General features: G+C 60.6%; 2 protein-coding genes across 2 annotated transcripts; one reads left to right on the forward strand and one right to left on the reverse strand.

Annotated features, from left to right (window-relative positions):
* Window positions 1-450: 450 nt before the first annotated feature.
* On the forward strand, window positions 451-4,999 carry ZNF629 (zinc finger protein 629). The gene is made up of 2 exons (XM_040972994.1): window positions 451-523; window positions 665-4,999. Exons 1-2 carry the CDS (start codon window positions 451-453, stop codon window positions 3,205-3,207), a joined length of 2,616 nt encoding a protein of 871 aa, XP_040828928.1. The 3' UTR covers window positions 3,208-4,999.
* A 3,404-nt stretch (window positions 5,000-8,403) lies between these two features.
* RNF40 (ring finger protein 40) lies at window positions 8,404-19,349 on the reverse strand. Its single transcript, XM_040972995.1, has 20 exons — window positions 19,312-19,349; window positions 18,989-19,195; window positions 18,533-18,700; window positions 18,305-18,446; window positions 17,544-17,750; window positions 16,713-16,834; window positions 16,475-16,621; window positions 16,313-16,387; window positions 15,702-15,821; window positions 15,443-15,622; window positions 15,180-15,315; window positions 14,365-14,486; window positions 13,851-14,278; window positions 13,646-13,763; window positions 13,378-13,527; window positions 13,044-13,256; window positions 12,841-12,966; window positions 11,947-12,087; window positions 11,762-11,863; window positions 8,404-9,548 (listed from the first exon to the last, which is right to left on the reverse strand). Exons 2-20 carry the CDS (start codon window positions 19,118-19,120, stop codon window positions 9,372-9,374), a joined length of 3,006 nt encoding a protein of 1,001 aa, XP_040828929.1. The 5' UTR covers window positions 19,121-19,195; window positions 19,312-19,349; the 3' UTR covers window positions 8,404-9,371.
* Window positions 19,350-19,358: the final 9 nt, after the last annotated feature.

A 19,358-nucleotide genomic window follows, 5' to 3' on the forward strand; every position in this document is an offset into this window, starting at 1 on the left:
CTCCTCAGGGAAAAGTTTATTGGTCCCAATTAGCAGCCCCATTAAGGAGGGAAATTGGAGTCCTAATGAGCTTTCCCTGAATGACAGGTTTTGCAGCCTCTGGGTGTAGGAGCTGCAGGGTGAGTGCCAGGGTCACACACTTCTCTAGCCCCCAGTCTGGGGTCAAGGGGTCGTGCCTGATGAGTTTTTAATTATGCTCTTATGCACTCACCGGTGTGCCTGAGTTGCAAGAGCAGGTGCAGGAATGGGGCCTGGGGAAAGGGGCCAGTGTGAGCACCGGCAGAGCCAGAGCACTCCTGTTCACTGGAGCAGGACTGGCAGCGTGTGGGGGAATAAACCTGGTGCAGGGGGAAGGAAGGACAACGGTGCAACAAAACAAACAAGGAGCCTCCCCTGTGTACCCCCTCTCCCTCCCTCTCCCCCACCGTAGGGTGCCCAGTGAGCCCTGGGATGGAGCCAGAGACAGTGCTGTGGGGCCCAGACGTGCAGGGGCCAGACCAGAGCCCGAGCCACACTGACGGAGGTGAGGGGGCACTGCCCCGCAGGACTGCGGCCCTGGGCTTGGCACGGGGAAGGCCAGGGGAGGGCAGAGTGAGGGAGAGGCCAGCCCCGTGGGGAGGTCTGAGGGAGACCCAGCGGATGGAGACTCCCTGTGTGTCTGTAGGTGCCGAGAGTGGGGACGAGGAGGAGAGCGCCCAGCAGGAGAGCTCCACAGAGGAGGCCATCCTGGAAGATCCAGCCCAGAGCCCAGAGTTCAAGGACACCGCAGAGATGCTCCCGGAGAGCCCCTCCCAGGATCCCTCAGCCCCCCGGGACACCCCAAGCCCTCTGGGTCACTCCACCCCTTCGGACCCCTCAGCTCCCGAGGGTGTTCCTATGCCGTCCGACTGGACCAAGGCCTGTGAGGCCAGCTGGCAGTGGGGGACGCTGCCCACGTGGAACAGCCCGCCGCCGGTGGTGGCCACCAGTGAGCCGAGCCTGCGGGAGCTGGTGCAGGGCCGCCCGGCCGGGGCCGAGAAGCCCTACATCTGCAACGAATGCGGCAAGAGCTTCAGCCAGTGGTCCAAGCTACTGCGGCACCAGCGCATCCACACGGGCGAGCGGCCCAACACGTGCTCCGAGTGCGGCAAAAGCTTCACGCAGAGCTCGCACCTGGTACAGCACCAGCGCACGCACACCGGCGAGAAGCCCTACAAGTGCCCCGATTGCGGCAAGTGCTTCAGCTGGAGCTCCAACCTGGTGCAGCACCAGCGCACGCACACGGGCGAGAAGCCCTACAAGTGCACCGAGTGCGAGAAGGCCTTCACGCAGAGCACCAACCTCATCAAGCACCAGCGCTCACACACCGGCGAGAAGCCCTACAAGTGCGGGGAGTGCCGACGCGCCTTCTACCGCAGCTCTGACCTCATCCAGCACCAGGCCACGCACACGGGCGAGAAGCCCTACAAGTGCCCCGAGTGCGGCAAGCGCTTCGGCCAGAACCACAATCTCCTCAAGCACCAGAAGATCCACGCTGGCGAGAAGCCCTACCGCTGCACCGAGTGCGGCAAGAGCTTCATCCAGAGCTCGGAGCTGACTCAGCACCAGCGCACACACACGGGGGAGAAGCCCTATGAGTGCCTCGAGTGCGGCAAGAGCTTCGGCCACAGCTCCACGCTCATCAAGCACCAGCGCACGCACCTGCGTGAGGACCCCTTCAAGTGTCCCGTGTGCGGCAAGACCTTCACGCTGAGCGCCACGCTGCTGCGGCACCAGCGCACGCACACGGGCGAGCGGCCCTACAAGTGCCCCGAGTGCGGCAAGAGCTTCAGCGTGAGCTCCAACCTCATCAACCACCAGCGCATCCACCGCGGCGAGCGGCCGTACATCTGCGCCGACTGCGGCAAGAGCTTCATCATGAGCTCCACCCTCATCCGCCACCAGCGCATCCACACCGGCGAGAAGCCCTACAAGTGCCCGGACTGCGGCAAGAGCTTCATCCGCAGCTCACACCTCATCCAGCACCGGCGCACGCACACCGGCGAGAAGCCCTACAAGTGTCCCGAGTGCGGCAAGAGCTTCAGCCAGAGCTCCAACCTCATCACGCATGTGCGCACACACATGGACGAGAACTTATTCGTGTGCTCTGACTGCGGCAAGGCCTTCCTGGAGGCCCACGAGCTGGAGCAGCACCGGGCCATCCACGAGCGGGGCAAGACGCCTGCGCGGAGGGCGCAGGGCGATAGCCTGCTGGGGCTTGGGGACCCCGCACTGCTGACGCCGCCGCCAGGGGCCAAGCCGCACAAGTGTTTGGTGTGCGGGAAGGGGTTCAACGACGAGGGCATCTTCATGCAACACCAGAGGATCCACATCGGGGAGAACCCCTACAAGAATGCCGATGGTCTCAGTACACCCCCAGCACCCAAGCCCCCCCAGTTCCGCTCACCCAGGCTCCCCTTCGGAGGCAACTCCTTCCAGGGGGCAGCGGAGGGCAGAGCTGAGCCCCCAGGACAGTCCTTGAAGACGCCCTCCGAGGGGCAGGAGAAGCCTGGCCAGAGGCTGTCCCCCAAGTCCTACATCTGCTCGCACTGCGGGGAGAGCTTCCTGGATCGGGCCGTGCTGGCGCAGCACCAGCTCACTCACGGCAGCGAGAAGCCTTTCCGGTTCCGCGACTACAGGACCGGCTTTGGTGACGGGCCGGGGCCCAGCCCCTTCCTGGGCGCCAAGCCCTTTAAGTGTCCTGAATGCAAAAAAAGCTTTGGCCTCAGCTCCGAGCTGCTGCTGCACCAGAAGGTGCATGCGGCTGCTGCCAAGGCTGCACGGAGCCCTGAGCGGAGCAAGGCCTCCTCCGTGCTGCTGGAGCACCTCAAGAGCCCGCTGGGAGCCAGGCCCTACAGCTGCTCCCAGTGCGGGGCCTCCTTCCCTGACCGCCTGGCCCTCGGCCGGCACCAGGAGACCCACAGTCCAGAAAAGCCTCCCTCAGCTGAGGACCCGTCTGAGTCCCAGCCCGAGCCTGAGGGTGAGCCAGCTGCCTCGCCCACTGGCCAGGAAGGTGAAGGTGAGGGAGAGGCCTCCGCCCCCGCAGAGAGCAGCAGGCCAGGGGAAGGGAGCAGCTCGGGCACACGCCCCGCGGAGAAGCCCTACCTGTGCCCAGAGTGTGGCGATGGCTTCGACGAAGTTGCAGCCTTGCTCCTGCACAGGAGCTGCCACCCGGGCATCTCCCCGTGATGTTGCCTGAGCCCTGGGGCCTCTCTTTCCTTCTTCCCCACCCCCAGGAGAGGGACACTGGATCCCCACCCCTTACAGAAGGGGTACAGGGAGAGGAAGGGCAACCCCCAATAGACTGGAAGCAGTGGAGAAGAGCGAGTTCTGGGGGGAGGGAGGCCGTACTGTCACCTCTGCCGTGAGAAATCCTAATGAAGTCGTTGGTGGGAATCGCTCCATGAGGCAGTAGAGAAAAACTGTCAGGTTAGAAACCCTATAAATATGTAGGAAAAACAAACAAGCCCTTTAAGACTGTAGCAGAAAAAACCCCTATAAATCATAGTGGATAAAAGCCCTATTAATTGTAGGCAGAAGTCCTCAATATGTCTCTAGGCAGCCCTATAAAACTGTATCCAAATCCTCATGTAATGCCCATAGGGCCAGAGAAGTACAGGGAATGCAGCGATGACGCTGGCTTGGGAGCTGTGACCCCCCTCCCCCCGAGAAGCCGTGGAAGAATCGCTTCAATACCCTAGCTCCACAGAGTCCTGCATTCCCCCTCCCCTGCCAGGGGTGTGTCGGAGGGACCCTGGGGCAAGGGTGGGACTGCACCAACCCGGGAGACAACAGGTCAGAGGGGAGAAGTGATGAGGCCTCCAGACAGGTGCAGGAGAAAGCCCAGCTCTTTGCATTGGGAACGCCTTGGGGTCCAAGGCCAGTCCTGTGTGTTTGAGGGGGTCAGATCCAATCCCTTAGCAGGAAGAACTCCCGACGTGGCGAAGGGAAGACGAAAAGTGTTAGGCCCTAATGCAGGCTGAACTTTGGGGGTGGGGTGAGAATACTAAGAAAGCACCACCAAAATGTGGCTGCTGGGGCTGGGGAAACCACCCAGCCAGCTGCAGGCCAGTCTGTCCCACGGCCAGGGAACTTGGGAAGCTGCAGGTCCTCCCCGAGCCAGGCTGCGCTGCCCTTGGCCCTGCCCATCCATACAGGTCTACCCCGAGGCGCCTCCGAGGGATGGAGGCTGCTCCGGCCACTTTCTCAGGTCAGGAGGTTTCTCCTGGACTCTTAACTGCCACCACGTCCCGCTGCTGTGGCAGCCTTTTGCCTCGCACTCTGTCCTCAGTGGAGAGGGGAGCTGCTGCTAAGACAACCTCCAAAGAATCAAGCCCCCCCGCAGGCACCTGCCAGTGGCGTGTGGGGAGGTCCCTCCCCGCTCTCACCTCTCTTCCAGGTCAGCCATAGCCACCCCACACCACACACCAGCCTTCTATGAGGCCACCCAGGGACGAAGGGTGGACAGAGTGCCTGGAATCGCCAGCAACCCGCTTTGCAACCTCAGCCGTTCACTGGGAGCTGGTGGCCAGGCCGCCCTCAGCACGAGCCAGCCCATATGCTGGGGAGGCACCTGACACCCTACAGACTGGACTCCAGATCCCTGGAGAATCCACAGACGCCCGCCACCCTCGTCACCGTGGTATTGAAGCCCTCTGGGGTGGCAGTGACCCAGCCCGATCGTGGCCTCGGAAGCGACAGGTTGCCACCCAGCTGGCTTCTGCTTCCTCATCCAGAAACCTCCGGAGGGAAGTGTGAGCCTCGGTCCCCTCCCATGCCCACCTCCCCTTGTCGCTGGCCACACACAGTTATAAACCCAGCCTGCTCCACCCACGGGACTGGGGGCGTCCCTGGAAACTGGTCGAAGAGAGAAAGCTTGGGGGAACTGTGTGACGGGCCCTGAGTCCCAACCCTGGGGACCCTGTGGCTGGGGACTCTGACTCTATACTGGGTCATGAAGGGCAGTGTCATGAACCCTACACACTGAGGTGCCCAGGTAAGAGGGCAGTGGTGTGGATTTCTGCTGAGCTGTGGACAACACCTCATATTCCAGTCAGTGGAGTTCAGCAGGTGAAAGCCTTCACCTTTTGTCTCCTTTTCGAGAACATTGTGGGAGAGAACAGCCCAGTCCTGCCGGGGAGGGAGGAGGGTAGACAGACAGAACCTCGTTAACCCAAGTGCCAGGCAGGAGAGCATCCAGATGCCGGGGCATCCCTAGAAGACAGGACAGGCGAGATCTCCCTGCAAGTGCTCCTGAACAGAAACAAATTCAAGTTGTAGAGACAACTCCCCTCACCGCCAAAGCATTTCCTCAGGCACAGGTCTGAGAGGGTCCTGGGGATGGGGGGAGGTCAGTGTAGCCAATGGAGGACTAAGGTGTAGCATACGTACATAGTAGGGTGCTCGCATGCTGTGGGGGATGGGTGAGGGCTTGGCTCTGGTTCTGAGTAGATGGAGTGCACTTGACAGGTGGGGTCTGGGTCTTACTGGAAAGAAAGGGGCAGCATTTGAAGCCTCTGGCTGCAGCCTTTGCCCTAATCTTCCTCCCCAAACCTGAGCCAGCTGTGTCTTGGGAGGGACCCTGCAGGGAGGTGACCGGGTCTGTAAGGCACAGTGCAGGCCAGCTTGGTGTCAGAGCCCACCGCCCTGCCCAGGGGAGAGGGGAAGCTAAAGCTGAGGCTGGAACTTGAAACTGCTGTGCCCCTGGAGGTCAGGTGGGAACTGAAAAGAACAGGCCCTGAATCCTGAACAAGAGGGGCCCTGAAAACCAACACAGCCAAGAGGCGGGGTTCCAGGACCCCCCTAAGAGGTGAGCCAAGCCCAGGCCCCTTGCCCCTAGGAGGGAAGTCCCACCTTTGAGTGTTGTGTGTCAGTAAGAGTGTCGTGTCACCTGTGGTCATGTTGATTAGTTAAAGAGAATAAAGGGAAGAAGATAGCCCAGGTGTATTCTGTTTTGTCTCAGTCTGGAGCTGGTTTTCCACCCAGAGGCCACCCTAGGCCCTAAAACCCCTACTGGGGCTTGCAGGAGGCTGAGGGGTCTAGGAGCTACACATCTGCACCCTTGGAAAGGGCAGAGGCTGCCCTGCAGAGCTTGTAGGTCATGGTGACACCCCAGTCAGTTCCCACCCAGCGTCTGCATCCCAGAGGCATCGCTCTGGCCGTCATACTTCAAGCCACCTCTTCCCAGGGAGTTCCCCAAACTCTGGGCCCAGGTTGCCCTGTCTGGTAGCCTGTTTACTTAGGGTTCGGCATTGCCACCCAGCCCCCTGAGGAGGTGGACGGAGGCCTGGTTAGTCACCTCACTCAGGATGTCAGCCTGTGGACAGGCCTGAGGGTCAGAGAAAGGCAGCTTTGCCAGAGATGCACCAGGAAGTTTGCGGAAAACCAGAATCCTGGGAGCCGAGGCGGCTCTACTCCAGACAAACCCTTCCTCCTCCTCCCCACAGCTGGGTCTGCTCGCGGTTCTAGCGCTTGACCACAGTCCCCCAGTGGCAGCCAGAGGTCACTGCCTGCTCCAGCCTGCCAAAGGACTCCTGATGCAGCCACCTTTCCAACACCTCTTGGCCCCAGAGCCCATCAGGAGGGGGCAAGGAGAAGCAGAGATGAAGGCAGGGGTGGGGTACCTGAATGGCAGGAGTCCTCAGTTAAAGCAAGTGGGGGGTCAGAGACTTAGCAAGGAGGGGCTGTGGACCCAGAGGGCCTGGGAAACGCGCTGGAGGAAGTGACCCAAGCCTGTTGAGGGAAGCAAAGCTGGTGAGCAGAGGCTGCAGGGCGTGGAGGTGGGGTGGCATTTTTTCGGGGAACTTAGAAAAGGGGAGCTACCCAAGGGGTGGTGTGTTTTCACTCCCCTGCTCCCCATCATGAAGAGTGATCCCTACGTCTGAAGTTCAACAAAGAAGGGGCCTAAAGGAGTCCAGTCTTGGCAGCTTAAGCATGGTCTTGGCTTAGGGGTATTAGGAAAAACCAGGAGTGTAGCACCCCAAAACCTCTAAGGGGGTTGAGAAGCGATCAGTATCAAATGCTCCCTGAGGGCCAATCCCAGCGGAGTCCTGGCTGAGACACCCGCCCTGAGGACGGCCTCGCCATGGGGAGTGTGGGGAGGGGCTGCGCCTGCTCAGGCTGGCCCAGGCTTCCAGTCACTGCACGTGTACGCGAGGACCCAGTCGGCCAGGTGGAGGGGCACACAGCCGCCATCACAGCGCTTCGTGGTAGACCGAGTTTACTGAGTGCTCATCTAGTCCTCCAACCGGCTCAGGGCTCGACGCCCCATCGAGATTTCCATCCTGTGCCCTTGGCTTTGGGGGCTTGGGAAAACCTCTTGGAGGCATAACTTACTATTGGGCATGAGGACCCATCCGCGCGACCAGCGGACTGGCCTTTAGGGAGGGGAGATGTGGCTCTCCCGCTGTACCTCATTAAGGAACGCTGTGTGGAGGTGACACACACGCAGGACCGGCGGGGTCCAGGCTCGGCGCCCCTTTCACCACCGGCACCCCACCCCCGCCAACGGTAGCTGCGTCTCTGTGATGCAACATCCTGCGCTCTTCCCAGCCTGGCCACCGCCGGCCTAACGCGGACACTTCCGCGGCGGCCCGATGTCATCCCCGGCAGCCCGCGGCTCGGCGAGCGTGCCCACCACCAGCCCTGCACCCGAGGTCACCGTCGCCCGCGGCTCCGTCTCCAGTCCAACTTGGCCCAGCCGCTGCTGCCCTGCCGAAGCCCTGGACGCCAGGTGGGGTCCGAGAGCGGACAAGGCCGCGAGTCCCCGCGAAGGCGCCAACACGGACAAGGCTACGGGTCTCCGGGAGGACGCAACTGCCGACAAACCCGCGTCTGCTATGACCCCGACTCCCGCTCCGGGACCGACCCCCATCCCGGTCAGTGCCGACCCCGCTGCCGACAGGGCGAAGGCTCTGTCCGTGGAGCCGGAAGCACGTTGAGTACACACAGGTGCTGCCCGGCACGTGGGCCATGATTCCCGAAAAGCTGGTCGGTGGCCGGGCCAGGCTGCAATGAAGGAAGTCACTCGGCAGAGATGTGCTGGTCTGTGCGTCCGAGGTGGGAGGGGCGTCTCGCTTCAGGATACAGTCGGGTAACCAGTTCTCGGTCCCAGTAACCGCGCCACGTGCTAACGAAGGACTACATTTCCCAAGTTGCACCTCGGGCCCCAACGGCCAATGACCGCTGGGGGCGTGGCCCGCTTGGCCGGAGGGGCTCCAGGGAACGCGTCCGTTATGGGTCTCGGGATCGGGCTCGTTCTAAGCATAATGTGGGTGGGCAGGAGTGTCGTGTTTGTTCACCCCAAGCCGCCGATGTGCGGGACCCCTGGAGCATCTAAAACTGAGGGCTGTTGAGGACAGAGGCCTGGCCGCTCTGACTCGAGGCTGAAGGATGGCCATTTATTTCTTAACAATTGGCTTATACAAGATATGTCCAGGGCAGAGGCTCAGGGTCCCCGAAGACCCAGGACCTGTCCACAGCGTCATCCCCAAGCTCCTCAAGAGGCAGGCAGCCTTGCCAAAGAACTGTTTGGGCAGCCAGCACAGCATACATTGGGGCATAGGCTCAGTCTCAAGGTGTTGGAAGATCTACCTGGAATGACTGCAAGTTGGCCCAGCAGCTGAGGCTGGTCGGTTCCCTTCCTGGGGAACTCCACAGCGGTTAAGGCCACTGGCATGAAAGCAGAGTTAGGGCCAGGGACCCAACGGGCACTCAGATGCACGAGCTGGGGGGGAAGAAGGGGGCAAGTGAGCATTAGGTAGTAGACACTGGGGAGGGGCCTGTTCCAAGTTTCCCAAAACCAACTGTATAGCCACAGCATGAGGTTATGACCCAGCATCCCAGAAGCTGCAGGTGGTGCCCACTCCCCCTATCTCCTCTAGTTCTTACCCCAAGGGCCAGTGTCCTGCCAACTTCACAAGGCACACAGAAGCCTTGAGCAGCCCTGTGCCCTTGGCCAGCGTCAGGCAGGGGAAATGAGGACTGGCCTGCTTGCCTCTGGTCTGTGGTGTGTAGGCGGGGGTCATGGTCACGGACTGGAGAACTGTCCCATGGGGACGGGGTCCTTGGAGACGTCAGGGCCAGCTCTCAGGAAGCGCCCCTGTGAGGCCCCTCTGGGCAGATCCTTCCAGTAGAGGGGGCTCCCTGGGCTGAGGGTCCCATCTTCAGGTAACAGAACCAGACCTGGCTGACCCCACTCCCATGAGCATGCTTCCAGGACCCCAAGCCAACTAGGTGGATACGGGTTGGGCCCATGGGGTCCAAAATAGAAGGTGGGGCCGCTGGAACTGAAGTGGAGGGCCTGGGGCACAGCCGCCAGGGCTGCAGGAGTCACCAAGTCCTGAGTGCCAGGTTCAGCTGATGTAGACGCGATGGAAGTCGTGGGCACCAAAGGCAGCGTTGCACTTGGGGCACTTCCTCTGGCGGGCCTCATAGCGGCCCCGCACGCACTCGAAGCAGAACACGTGGAAGCACTTAGTAAGAACTGCATCCTTCTTGCGGGTGTTGCAGCAGGGGCAGGTCAGCCGCGCCTGGGCCGGGCAGAGGCATCAGCTTGGCAACAACTCTTGACAGTGCCCAGCCCCACGCCGAGAGCAGGAGGGGATCCCAGCTCAGCCCACCATGTGGTGGCCATACCAGATCCTTACCAGAATCCTCCTTGAACGAGGAAATGGAGGCCCAGAGGCAAAGCTTTCCCAACCACAGAGTAGCCAGATTCCCACGGGGCGGCAGTGGTGGTGTACGTGGTACCCTCTCAGGCCAGGCTGGACACCCCCACCAGCATTCTTTGGCTGACCCCAGCCCTGCCTGAGCCACAGGTAAACACAGCAGTGCCACTGACGTCTGCCATCTCTACCCTCCCAGGGCTGCCCACAGGTCCTGCCGGGTCCTTCCAGCCCAAGCTCTCCCATCTGCCACCAACAGGGTCTTGCCTTCCCTGACACTTCTGCCTGGGGTCTTCCTGAAACCCAGCCCACTGCCTCTGCAAGATCCCAGATATGGCTCTTCCAGCTCTAGGGCTGCAGCTGGCAGCCCTGGACAGCTTCACTACCCACCAGTGTGCCTGCTCTGCTCGCTGCCTCGCGTTGCTGCCAACCTTCCAGGAAGCGTCATAGGGAGTCTGGGCCCTGGACTCACCACCTCCATTTCAGGGGTGACCACTGCTTTCATCCTGGCTGCAGGATACCACATCACTCTTGATCTTCCCCCACCCCTACCCCACCTTTCGGGACCACTGTCATGTGTGGCTCCACCTCAGCCCTCTGCCTTCGCTGCATCTCTCGGAACTGCCTGCTCTCAGTCTCCCGGCAACCTGTACCCTTCCTCAGGGCTTTCCTTGCGCTTTCCATACATGTGACCCATCCCCAAGCCCTAGGGACCTGCCTCCACACAGCTTCGAGTCCTAGTGGCGCTGTGTTTGACCCTTAGCTCAGCTCCTGACCCCAGCTTCCTGTGATGCAGACCGTAGGAGTCTGCAGGAGCAATGGCGCAAATAAAGGGGATCCTGCCACCCCCGTGGGAGACCAGGCTTGCGCGCCCAGCTCTGGTCCAGCCCAGTGCTGGCTGCGGGGTGGTACTTGGGAGTGAACCAGTGAACAGGAGCCTGCTTGTGCTGTCTGCCTTTTACAGAAAACATGACAGTAAGGCTTAAACATTTTTCTTTTGTGGCAAAATGGAATTAAAAGACTATCTCACAGCAAAAATTACTGAAACCCATATGGTGTTTTGATAACATACACTTTGTATGAAATGGAAAATGGTATGTGTGGATTTCAAAAATTTTTATACCAAAATAAATGTTATCTTTGAATTCCATTTTCCATTAACCTTAAAAAAATTTATTTTGCAAGTCAAAGTTACAGAGAGAGGGAGAGATAGTGACACAGAGAGACCCTCCATCCGCTGGTCCACTCCCCAGGTGACTGCAATGGTCAGGGCTGAACCCGGCTGAAGCCAGGAGCCAGGGGCTTCATCTGAGTCTCCCAAGTGAGCGGCAGGGGCCCGAACACTTAGGCAATCCTCTGCTGCGTTTCCTTGGGCCATTTGTAGGATGCAGGATTGAAGTGCAACAACCAGGTCGTGTACTGGAGCCCATGGGGGAAGTGGTGGCTCAGGGGGCAGCTTTACCAGCCACAGCACCGGTCCCTCCATTAGCCTTTTGAAGCTCATACTGCTCATCCCTAACACCTAAAGCCGAGTGTCAGATTTTGCTTGGCTGACTGAAACCGGGGACACTGACTCGCCTCTGGCCTTGGCTTCCTCCAGCCCCAACCCACGGTGCATGTGACTTCACTGAATCCTGCGTGACCTGGCCCTGCCACCATCCGAGCCCTGGGCGCAGGCTCCTCCACCCGTGCTGCATACTCCTTCCCCAGCCAGCTTTCCTCTCACACTCACTCCTCCTGCCAACCCTGACTCACTCTTCATTCTGGTCACCTTGGGGCGTGTCCTTTCCAGGAAGCTCATGGATTGCCTGGGGCTCCTGAAGGGTCTGTGCTTCCCAGAGGCCCTCAGGTCTCTGCCAGGGCATCAGGGTGGACTGGGGCACGCCCTCTGGTTGTGAGCCTCAGGAGGGCCCCCTGGACCAGGCACTGCACGTTCACAGCTGTCTCGGGCACTCAGTGCTACCAGGCTTTGCCATCTGAGCTCAGTCCCAGGTTCCCCAGAATACACAGGACAATTTCCATCAGCCCCTCATCTGGGACTGCTGGGTCAAGAAGCCGCCCCGCGCCCTGGGCCCCACCTTGTACTCCTTGATCTCCTCCTGGAGGATCTCATCGGCGTCGGCATAGACCTCCACCTTCCGCTGCTTCTCCAGCTTGCGCCGCAGCCGCGAGATGTCCTCCTGGGGCAGGATGAGGCCAGGCTAAGGGCTGGGGTCCCCACACCTGCCTATCCACCCTCGGGTGTGCGCCTCCCAGCACTCACCTGTGCCCTCTTGAGGTTGAAGCTCTCCTTCTCACGCGCAGCCCGGCTCTCGGCCAGGCAGGGCTGAATCTCACGCAGCCGCGTCTGCACGTGTTCCAGCTGCACCTTCAGGTCCTCCGCCAGCTGGGCGGCTTCCACAGCCTGAGGTGGGTGGGACAAGGGGGGGGGCACGTGGAGCCACGACTCTACCCTTTGCATGGGTCGCACAGTCCAGCGACATCAATACCTGCAGGGTCCTGCCTCCTCTTCCTCACCAGCGTGTCAATCGCTTCACTGGGCTCTGCCCTCTGCTCCCCTTACTCCCATACACACAGGGCACTTACTCCTTCAGTGTCTTGGTGCCAGTACCACACCCCTATTTCCCTCCTATGATCAACTGCAACCTTTTGCATCATCATTTACTTGTGGGTTCCCTGTTTTACTGGTGGTTCCAGGCCTGACTGGATGGCCACCCTGCTGCCCCTCTCAGAGGGGGCTAAGAGACACTGCTCAGTGCACCAGTTCCCTGAGAAGGCAATAGCCCAACAGGTAAAGATGCAAATAAGTACTCATCTTCAGACTTGAGCACAGACTAGGGCTCTCACGTTTAATACAAATTACGTGACCACCCTCATCTCAGAATGATTCAATGAGTAGTTAGGACATGGGTACCAGAGCCCCAGGGGACGCAGGCCTCCTGGCTTCACTTTGCAAGCACCACGCTGGACTCGGCTTGTTTCTCTCTAAAATGTGGACACTACCACACGGCAGCCTGGAAGGATTCTTATGAGATTAAAATGGGATCGGCACAGCAGGTGGTGTAGGGTTTGCCTTCCCTGGGCCGGCCCCGTCAGCTTCTCTGTGCGGACCCAGAGGCCAGGAGGCTGTGGGCCAGCAGCCCAGGCCCGGCCTCACCTTCCGCTTGTTGAGTTCCAGTGCCTGGCTGCGCAGCGTCAGCTCCTTCTCCACACCCCCGAGGCTGCCCTGCAAGGCCCGTTCCTTCTCCTCCAGCTTCTGCACGGTCAGCAGCTGGGCATCCACCTGGAGGCAGGTGAGGCTTCAGTGCGGGCGGCTGCCGCGGCCCCCTCCTTCTCCCTGCAGGCTGGGCAGGGGCCTACCTGGGACTTGAGGCCTAGGACCTGCTCGCCCAGCTCGTCCTTCTCCTCACGCAGCAGCTTGTGGATCTGGTTGGCCTTGATGCGCTCGGACATCAGCTTGAAGTTGGCGTCATCTTTTTCCCGCAGCTGCTGCAGCAGCCGCCCGTTCTGCTCCTGCATGTCTTCAAAGGCCTGACCCGTCACGTCCATCTCGGACAGGAGAGCCTCCTCCTCCTGCAGTGAGTGAGCATCGCCACAGTGAACCTGGGTGAAGGGGCAGCATGCCCACCGGGAACCGCGACAGAGGCCCACAGAGGTGCGGAGGGGTTTGGGGGAGTCCCAGCAGGGCTCGCACCTGCTTGGTGGCACCCAGCTTGCGCTGCAGATGTTCAATCTGCTCCTCGGCCTGCCGGATGCGCCTCAGGGCATCCTCATCGGCAATCTTCTTGCTCTCCCTCCGATCCCGTTCCTCCAGCTCCCGGATGCGGCCCCGCAGCTCATCAACCTACGGCCGCAGGGGAGCTCCTGTCACTGCTTCCTGCTGATGCTGGGCTGGGTGCCAGTCAGCACACCCCCTCGCACCCCGCCCCACATCCTGCCCCCCAAGCCCTACCTGCCCTCACCTCAGCCTTGGCCTTGCGCTCGGCGGCCATGAGCTGCACCTTGTCCCGCTGCTCCTTTGGGGCTGACTTGTACATGTCCAGCAGCAGCTTCATCTCCTTCTGGCTTTCCTGGGCCTTTCTGGGGGAGGACATGGGAGGAGAGCGTGGTGAGCCAGGCTGGAGGCCACCTGGCAAGGGTAGGGAGAAGGCAGGAAGAGGGCCTCACTTGAGCTCAGCCCGCAGACCCTTTAGCAGTTCTGACTCCTTCCTCTTGGCCTCCTCCACCTTGGCCTTCTCTCGATCCGCCCTGGAGAGAGCTGAAGCTATAGGTGCGGGCCCCAGGGTGGGCCCTTCTCGTTCCCGAAGCTCCCGCTTGGGTCTGGCCTCCGGTTCTCGGCTCCGTGAGGAGGGTCCCTGAGCCCCAGGAGTGAGGGCCTGGGCATCCTCCTCGGAGGGAACCAGCTCCTCTTTCTTCAACGAAGTGGTGGCAGTGGTGGCACCAGGAGCTGAAGCCATCTCCTTCCTGCTGGTGGGGGTCCCAACGGGGCCTGGGGCACCCTCTTCTTTCCCAGGGACTGGGGCACTAAGACCAGCGTCCTCTGGGTGGCCCAGGCTGGAAATGGAGTGAGTGGAGCCACTGGCCTGAGCCCGGAGCTGCAAAGATGGGAGACAAACAGAATGAGGTGAGCCTGGGTTCAGCGGGCTCTAGCCAGAGCCTTCTGCAGGCAGCCCCATCTCACCTTGCCAATCTCAGCCTGCACCTCTCGAAGCTTCCGCTTATACCGCTGGGCATCCCCCTTTAGCTGGTGGTTGTGGTTTTGGAGACTGCTAATCAGGTGGCGCATCTCCCGGTTGATGGGCCCTGGAGAGGGTTGGGTCGGAGCCATCAATACCACCATGTGGGAGGGGGACTATCCAGCACGTGGCCTTATCTGTCCAAGTGACAGACTTGAAGGATCCTCACCCAAGAGTAACCTGACACCACCCACTGGTGCTACTTGTGCTAATACAGATTTTAAAATAGCTCCCAATGTCCTCTGGTGCACATTTACAGGAAGTAGTCCCTTCTTGCCTGCCTTTTCATCACAGGAAGGGACCACCCTCAAGCAGACTGCCCAGCTTCTCCAGCCACACCTGACATGCCTCCCCTGACACCTCCTGAGGCAATTTTGCTCCCCGTTTTCGTGGTCCCACACTAACAGCCATGGCTCTGATCCTCCTAGAGCAGTGCACCCCCAACAACGGGACTTCTTTGTTTTGTTCACTGGCATAACCCAGAGCCTAGAATGCAGCTTGCTCTCAGATGGCATTGAAGGACTCTACAGAGTATGTGGGGGGCACACCGTAAGCTAAGGAGTGCAGCCAGGCCCACGGCTCCTGTCGGGGGTGCACTTACGGCATCAGCTGCTCCTGCTGCTGCTGGCCCTGGCTGTGCCTACGTGCCAGGCAGTACAGTCCCTGTCTTTCATGCAGCCAGGGCTTTTTGAGGGGACTCAGCCTCACACAGAGGCCATGTGCCAGGAGGCCCAGTGCTCCCCTCAGGCACCCCACATACCTGCCTGTTCGTTGGCTGCCAGGTTCTGCTCGAACTCGATGCGCAGCATCTCATACTCCTTGCGGACCTGGGCTAGCGTGTCCTCCAGCTGGATGACCTCCGTGCGCAGCTTCTTCTGCAGTCCCAGCTCATCGCTCTGCGGGGTGAGGTGGCAAGGGCCCAACAGCACCCCTGAAAAATCTGTGCCCAAGGGGTCTGGGAAGCTCAGAAACCCCTCAGTCCTCAGGGTGCAGCCGAGGCTCCCAGCCCCGCTCTGGGCCTACCTCCATGTGCTCGATGTGCCGCAGGTGGGAGTTCTTGGTAGCCAGCAGCAGCCCCCGCGCCTCATCCAGCTGCGTCTTCACTTGCAGGGACTCGTTGTAGAGCAGCGAGAACTGGGCCTGCAGCAAGCGGTACTCCCCCGTCTCCCGCACCACCTCCTCGGGCAGGCTCCGCAGGGCTACCTAGAGGCAGGGGCACCCAGAAGACATCAGCAGATTGACCTAGGAGATTAGCCCCGCCTGAGCCCTGACCGCAGTGCACCTTGAGGCGCTCGTTGGTCCGCACAGCTCCCTGGAGTTCAGCCTGCAGCTTCTCCAGCTCCGCCATTCGACTGTTGGCCAACTCCTGGTTTTCCTCCAGCTCCGCATTCAGCATCTCAAACTAAGGGGAGGAAAGCGCATGGCAGGCGGGGCCAAGCCAGGCAGCAGGTTCCCCTCCAACCCTGCACCCAAGCTGCTATGACAGACTCTGGGCAGGGCCTTTCTCTGGGCTCCTAAGCGGGAAGGAGACAGTTCAATTCCGCAAGGGAGCTCGGAACACTGGGAACTAACGTTCTTAACCGACATGAACCCAGGCAGGCATTCCTGAAGGGCAGAGGAGCCAAAAGGAAAGGGAAAATGGGGCATGAAAGCTACCAGAACGTCACTTGACTCTGCCACCTGCCCACTTCCTCCTCCTTTCTCTCCAGTCAGAGGCTAAAAGGCCCCATGGGCACTTTGCTCGGTCTTACTCTCACCAATCTGCCCAGTCCCTAGCACGTGGTGTTCAGGAATCCTCCAGAGTAAATGCACACATGCACATGTGTGAGACAGACACACAAGGAGAGAGCAAGGCCTTGGCGGGTCGGGTGGGGGGAAGGTGGCTCGGCTCACCTTCTGCATGCTGAGCGTGATCTGGCCCCCCTGGAAGCCTGCAGAGCTCCCAGACACGTAGTAGCCGGAGTTGAGCTGTAGGGAGCAGAGATGACAGGCGTGAGCAGGGGCCTAGTGCCTGCCACCCCCAGCCATGGCAACGGGGTACCGGGACAGGCTCACCTGCTCCAGGGCCTCTGCCAGGTGCTTGTTGAGCTTCTGCTCACGCTTGCGGAGCTTCTCGATGTCCCACTGCAGGTCCTCCACCGTCGTCTCCATCTCTAGCACTTTGGTCTCCGCCGACGTCACTTTATCCTGGAGCTCAGAGTACTAGCAGGGCAGAGGGAAAAAGCAGGCCACCTTGCCTCCCTCAGATCCTTGGGTGCCCTCGTCCCAACCCAACAGACCCTCTGACCCCCACCTCCAACGAGATGCGGTGGTGCTTCTCCTGCAGCTGTGTGGCCAAGTCCTGCAGCCTCCGGTTCTCACGACCCAGTTCCCGAGTGCGGGCCCGAGCCACTTCGTTTGGGGGTTCACTGTCCCCTGGGAAGGCAGGGCCCAGGTAAGAGACAAGTCTAGGGGCCGGGGAACAAGGTCTGCTACATGTCTGGTGTGACCTGCCCCCACCAGCTGACTTGCCGATATTTTGTGACAAAGCCAGGAGGAGTCCTTTACCTCTGGTTCTACAAACAAGGAAGTCGTTGGCTTAGGGCACCCAGGTGGGGCTGGGGCCTGGACACCTGCTGCTGCTATGCCTTGCAGGATCTGCCAAATGCCCCAGAGCCATCTCCAGCTGAACTGGGCACTCCCAAGTACCCACTTTGCTGGCTCATTGCTCTAGACTTTAATTCCAAGAATTAACCTGAGCCCTGGTTCATGTCCTGGCAGCCCTGCTTCCCATCCAGCTCCCTGCTTGCAGCCTAGGAAAGCAGTTGAGGACAGCCCAAAGCTTTGGGACTCTGCATCCACATAGGAGATCTGGAAGAAGCTCCAGGCTCCTGACTTCAGACTGGCTCATTACAGCCATTTGGGGAGTGAACCAGTGGGTGGAAGTTCTTCCTCTCTGTCTCTCCTCCTCTTTCCAATAAAAATAAATAAATCTTAAAAAAAAAAAGAATTGACCTGAAACTCCCCTCCCTTCTGCCAGCCCAAGCTAATCCTTAGCTATTCCTTCTGGAATTCTGGCTGCTGGTGGGCTCAGGCAACGGGCAGCGGGGATGAACGGCTCAGGGGGCGGAGCCCCAAGGCTTACCTCGGCTGTACACTCGCTGACAGAGCTCCTCCACTCGGCGCTGCAGCCGGTCCGAGGCCTCCACCACCCGCGACACAGCCGCCTTGGAGAACTCCATCCGGCCCTGCAGCTGCAGCTCCACCTCCTCACTGCTGCTGGCCCCCAGGGCCACCACAAAGGCCAGGGCCGGCTCGCTGAGCGGAGGCCGCAGCTGCATTGGCAGGGACTCTGAGAGGGAGGGACGGATGCCTATGAGGACAGCTGTGGCGGGCACCACCACTTGTACCACATTCTTGCTGCGCTCTGCAGCCCTCCACTGCTTCCTCTACATAGCCTACAGCACACGCCTGGCTGTCTCGAAAGCCGGACAAGTCTGGCCTCAGGAAGGCCACATAACTTATTTAGGAGCTGCCACATCAGTTCCTCACAGACCTCTGCAACCCAGAGTCACGTACACACACACACACACACACACACACGCGCGTACACCTGCCATACACCTGTCTCTTGCAAGGCTCCAACACTCTTTCCTTAGTGTGGCATATGCTACAATACTACAATATTAACCATGCAGCCAATATGCAGAACTATGAACAGGAATCAAAACACAAAAGACTGCCAACCAAGCAAGTCAGATGCTAAAGCTTTTTGCTGCCTAGGCATACTGAGGTGACGAGGACGACTCAGCAGCTGGTTATCAAAGTCCCTCCTCCTCGTCAGCACCCTTCCCTGAACTGAAGCCACCTCCTCCCCACCAGATCCCAGGACTGCGCCCTACCTACCCCTCAGCTCCGAGGTCCCCGGCTCTATGAGCGGGGTGCCGACCCGCACCAGCCCCTCCTGAGTCCCAGGCGCCTCTGTCCCTGAGGACAGCTCCCCTTGGCTCTCGTGACAGCGGAGGAGGGCTTCCACGGTCTCATCCAGCTGAAGGGGAGAGAAGCATGGACAAGTTAGCGAGTGCTCAGTGCAGAGGGGCAGTGGGATCCGGGGGAGGGGCAGGGGCTGTGCACCTGCGCCCAGTAGCGGTTGACAATGAGCAGTGTGGCATCGTCGGTGGCCTGGCGCTTCTCCAGCTTCTCAATGCGCTCGCGGAGCTCGTCCTCACAGGCCTGCCGCTGCTCCAGACGCTCGGCCAGCTTCTTGTTCTTGAACTGCAGCACCTTCAGGTCCATCTCCTCCTGTCGGCCGGCGACAGACAGTCACCGAGGAGGACGAGAGCCCTCGGACGGCCACGGTGCCACTTCTGTCCCCTGTCCCTTTCCAACTCTGGGGTCATACCCCCTCTGGAAACCCACTTCCTGTCTGCCAAGGGAAGCCAAATGCGGTGCTCTCGGTTTCCTTCCCAAGACCGGTCTGTAAAGGGGGAGCTGGGGGGTGGGATCGCTGGAGTGGGAGCTGGATGCTTTGGGAGGACGAGAGGCGCGAGCGGGGCAGCTCGGAGGGTGACGGCAGAAGCCCCCACGCACCGTGGAGGAGATGCCTCCAAGACGAATGGGCTCGATAAGGGTGGTGGTGGTCTTCTCCTCGCGGTTCAGCTTCTTTTCTGGGGGTCCTGAGCCCCCGTCGCTGGCGGCGCGTTTGTTGCCGGGCCCAGACATGGCTGCTGGCAGCGGCGGGGAGGAGCGGCGCACGGTCCCCCGAGGGGCGGCGGGCGAGTGGAGGCGGAACTTCACCTGCAGAAGGCAAGAAAGCAGAGACGTGGGAAGCGGTCGGTGCTTCCGCAGCCCGCAGACGCGCTCTCGCAGATGGCCTTGCAGCATCCCGCCCGCTCCAGCCCCGATGCCCTCACCCACAGCAGGATCAGCCTAGCGCCGCCATCTTGGCCTCCACCGGACG

This window comes from Ochotona curzoniae, unplaced genomic scaffold (genome assembly GCF_017591425.1).
Source record: "Ochotona curzoniae isolate NIBS_2020 unplaced genomic scaffold, NIBS_Ocur_1.0 contig_2321, whole genome shotgun sequence".
In the NCBI taxonomy this organism is placed as follows: Eukaryota; Metazoa; Chordata; class Mammalia; order Lagomorpha; family Ochotonidae; genus Ochotona; species Ochotona curzoniae.

Coding starts and splice junctions, on each gene's coding strand:
- ZNF629 (XM_040972994.1), top strand. CDS start 451: ATGGAGCCAGAGACAGTGCTGTGGGGCCCAGACGTGCAGGGGCCAGAC. Junction 524..664: donor CCCGAGCCACACTGACGGAG/GTGAGGGGGCAC, acceptor GTGTGTCTGTAG/GTGCCGAGAGTGGGGACGAG.
- RNF40 (XM_040972995.1), bottom strand. CDS start 19,120: ATGTCTGGGCCCGGCAACAAACGCGCCGCCAGCGACGGGGGCTCAGGA. Junction 15,316..15,442: donor GGCACATCGAGCACATGGAG/GTAGGCCCAGAG, acceptor CTCACCCCGCAG/AGCGATGAGCTGGGACTGCA. Junction 14,279..14,364: donor TGCAGGCTGAGATTGGCAAG/GTGAGATGGGGC, acceptor CCATCTTTGCAG/CTCCGGGCTCAGGCCAGTGG.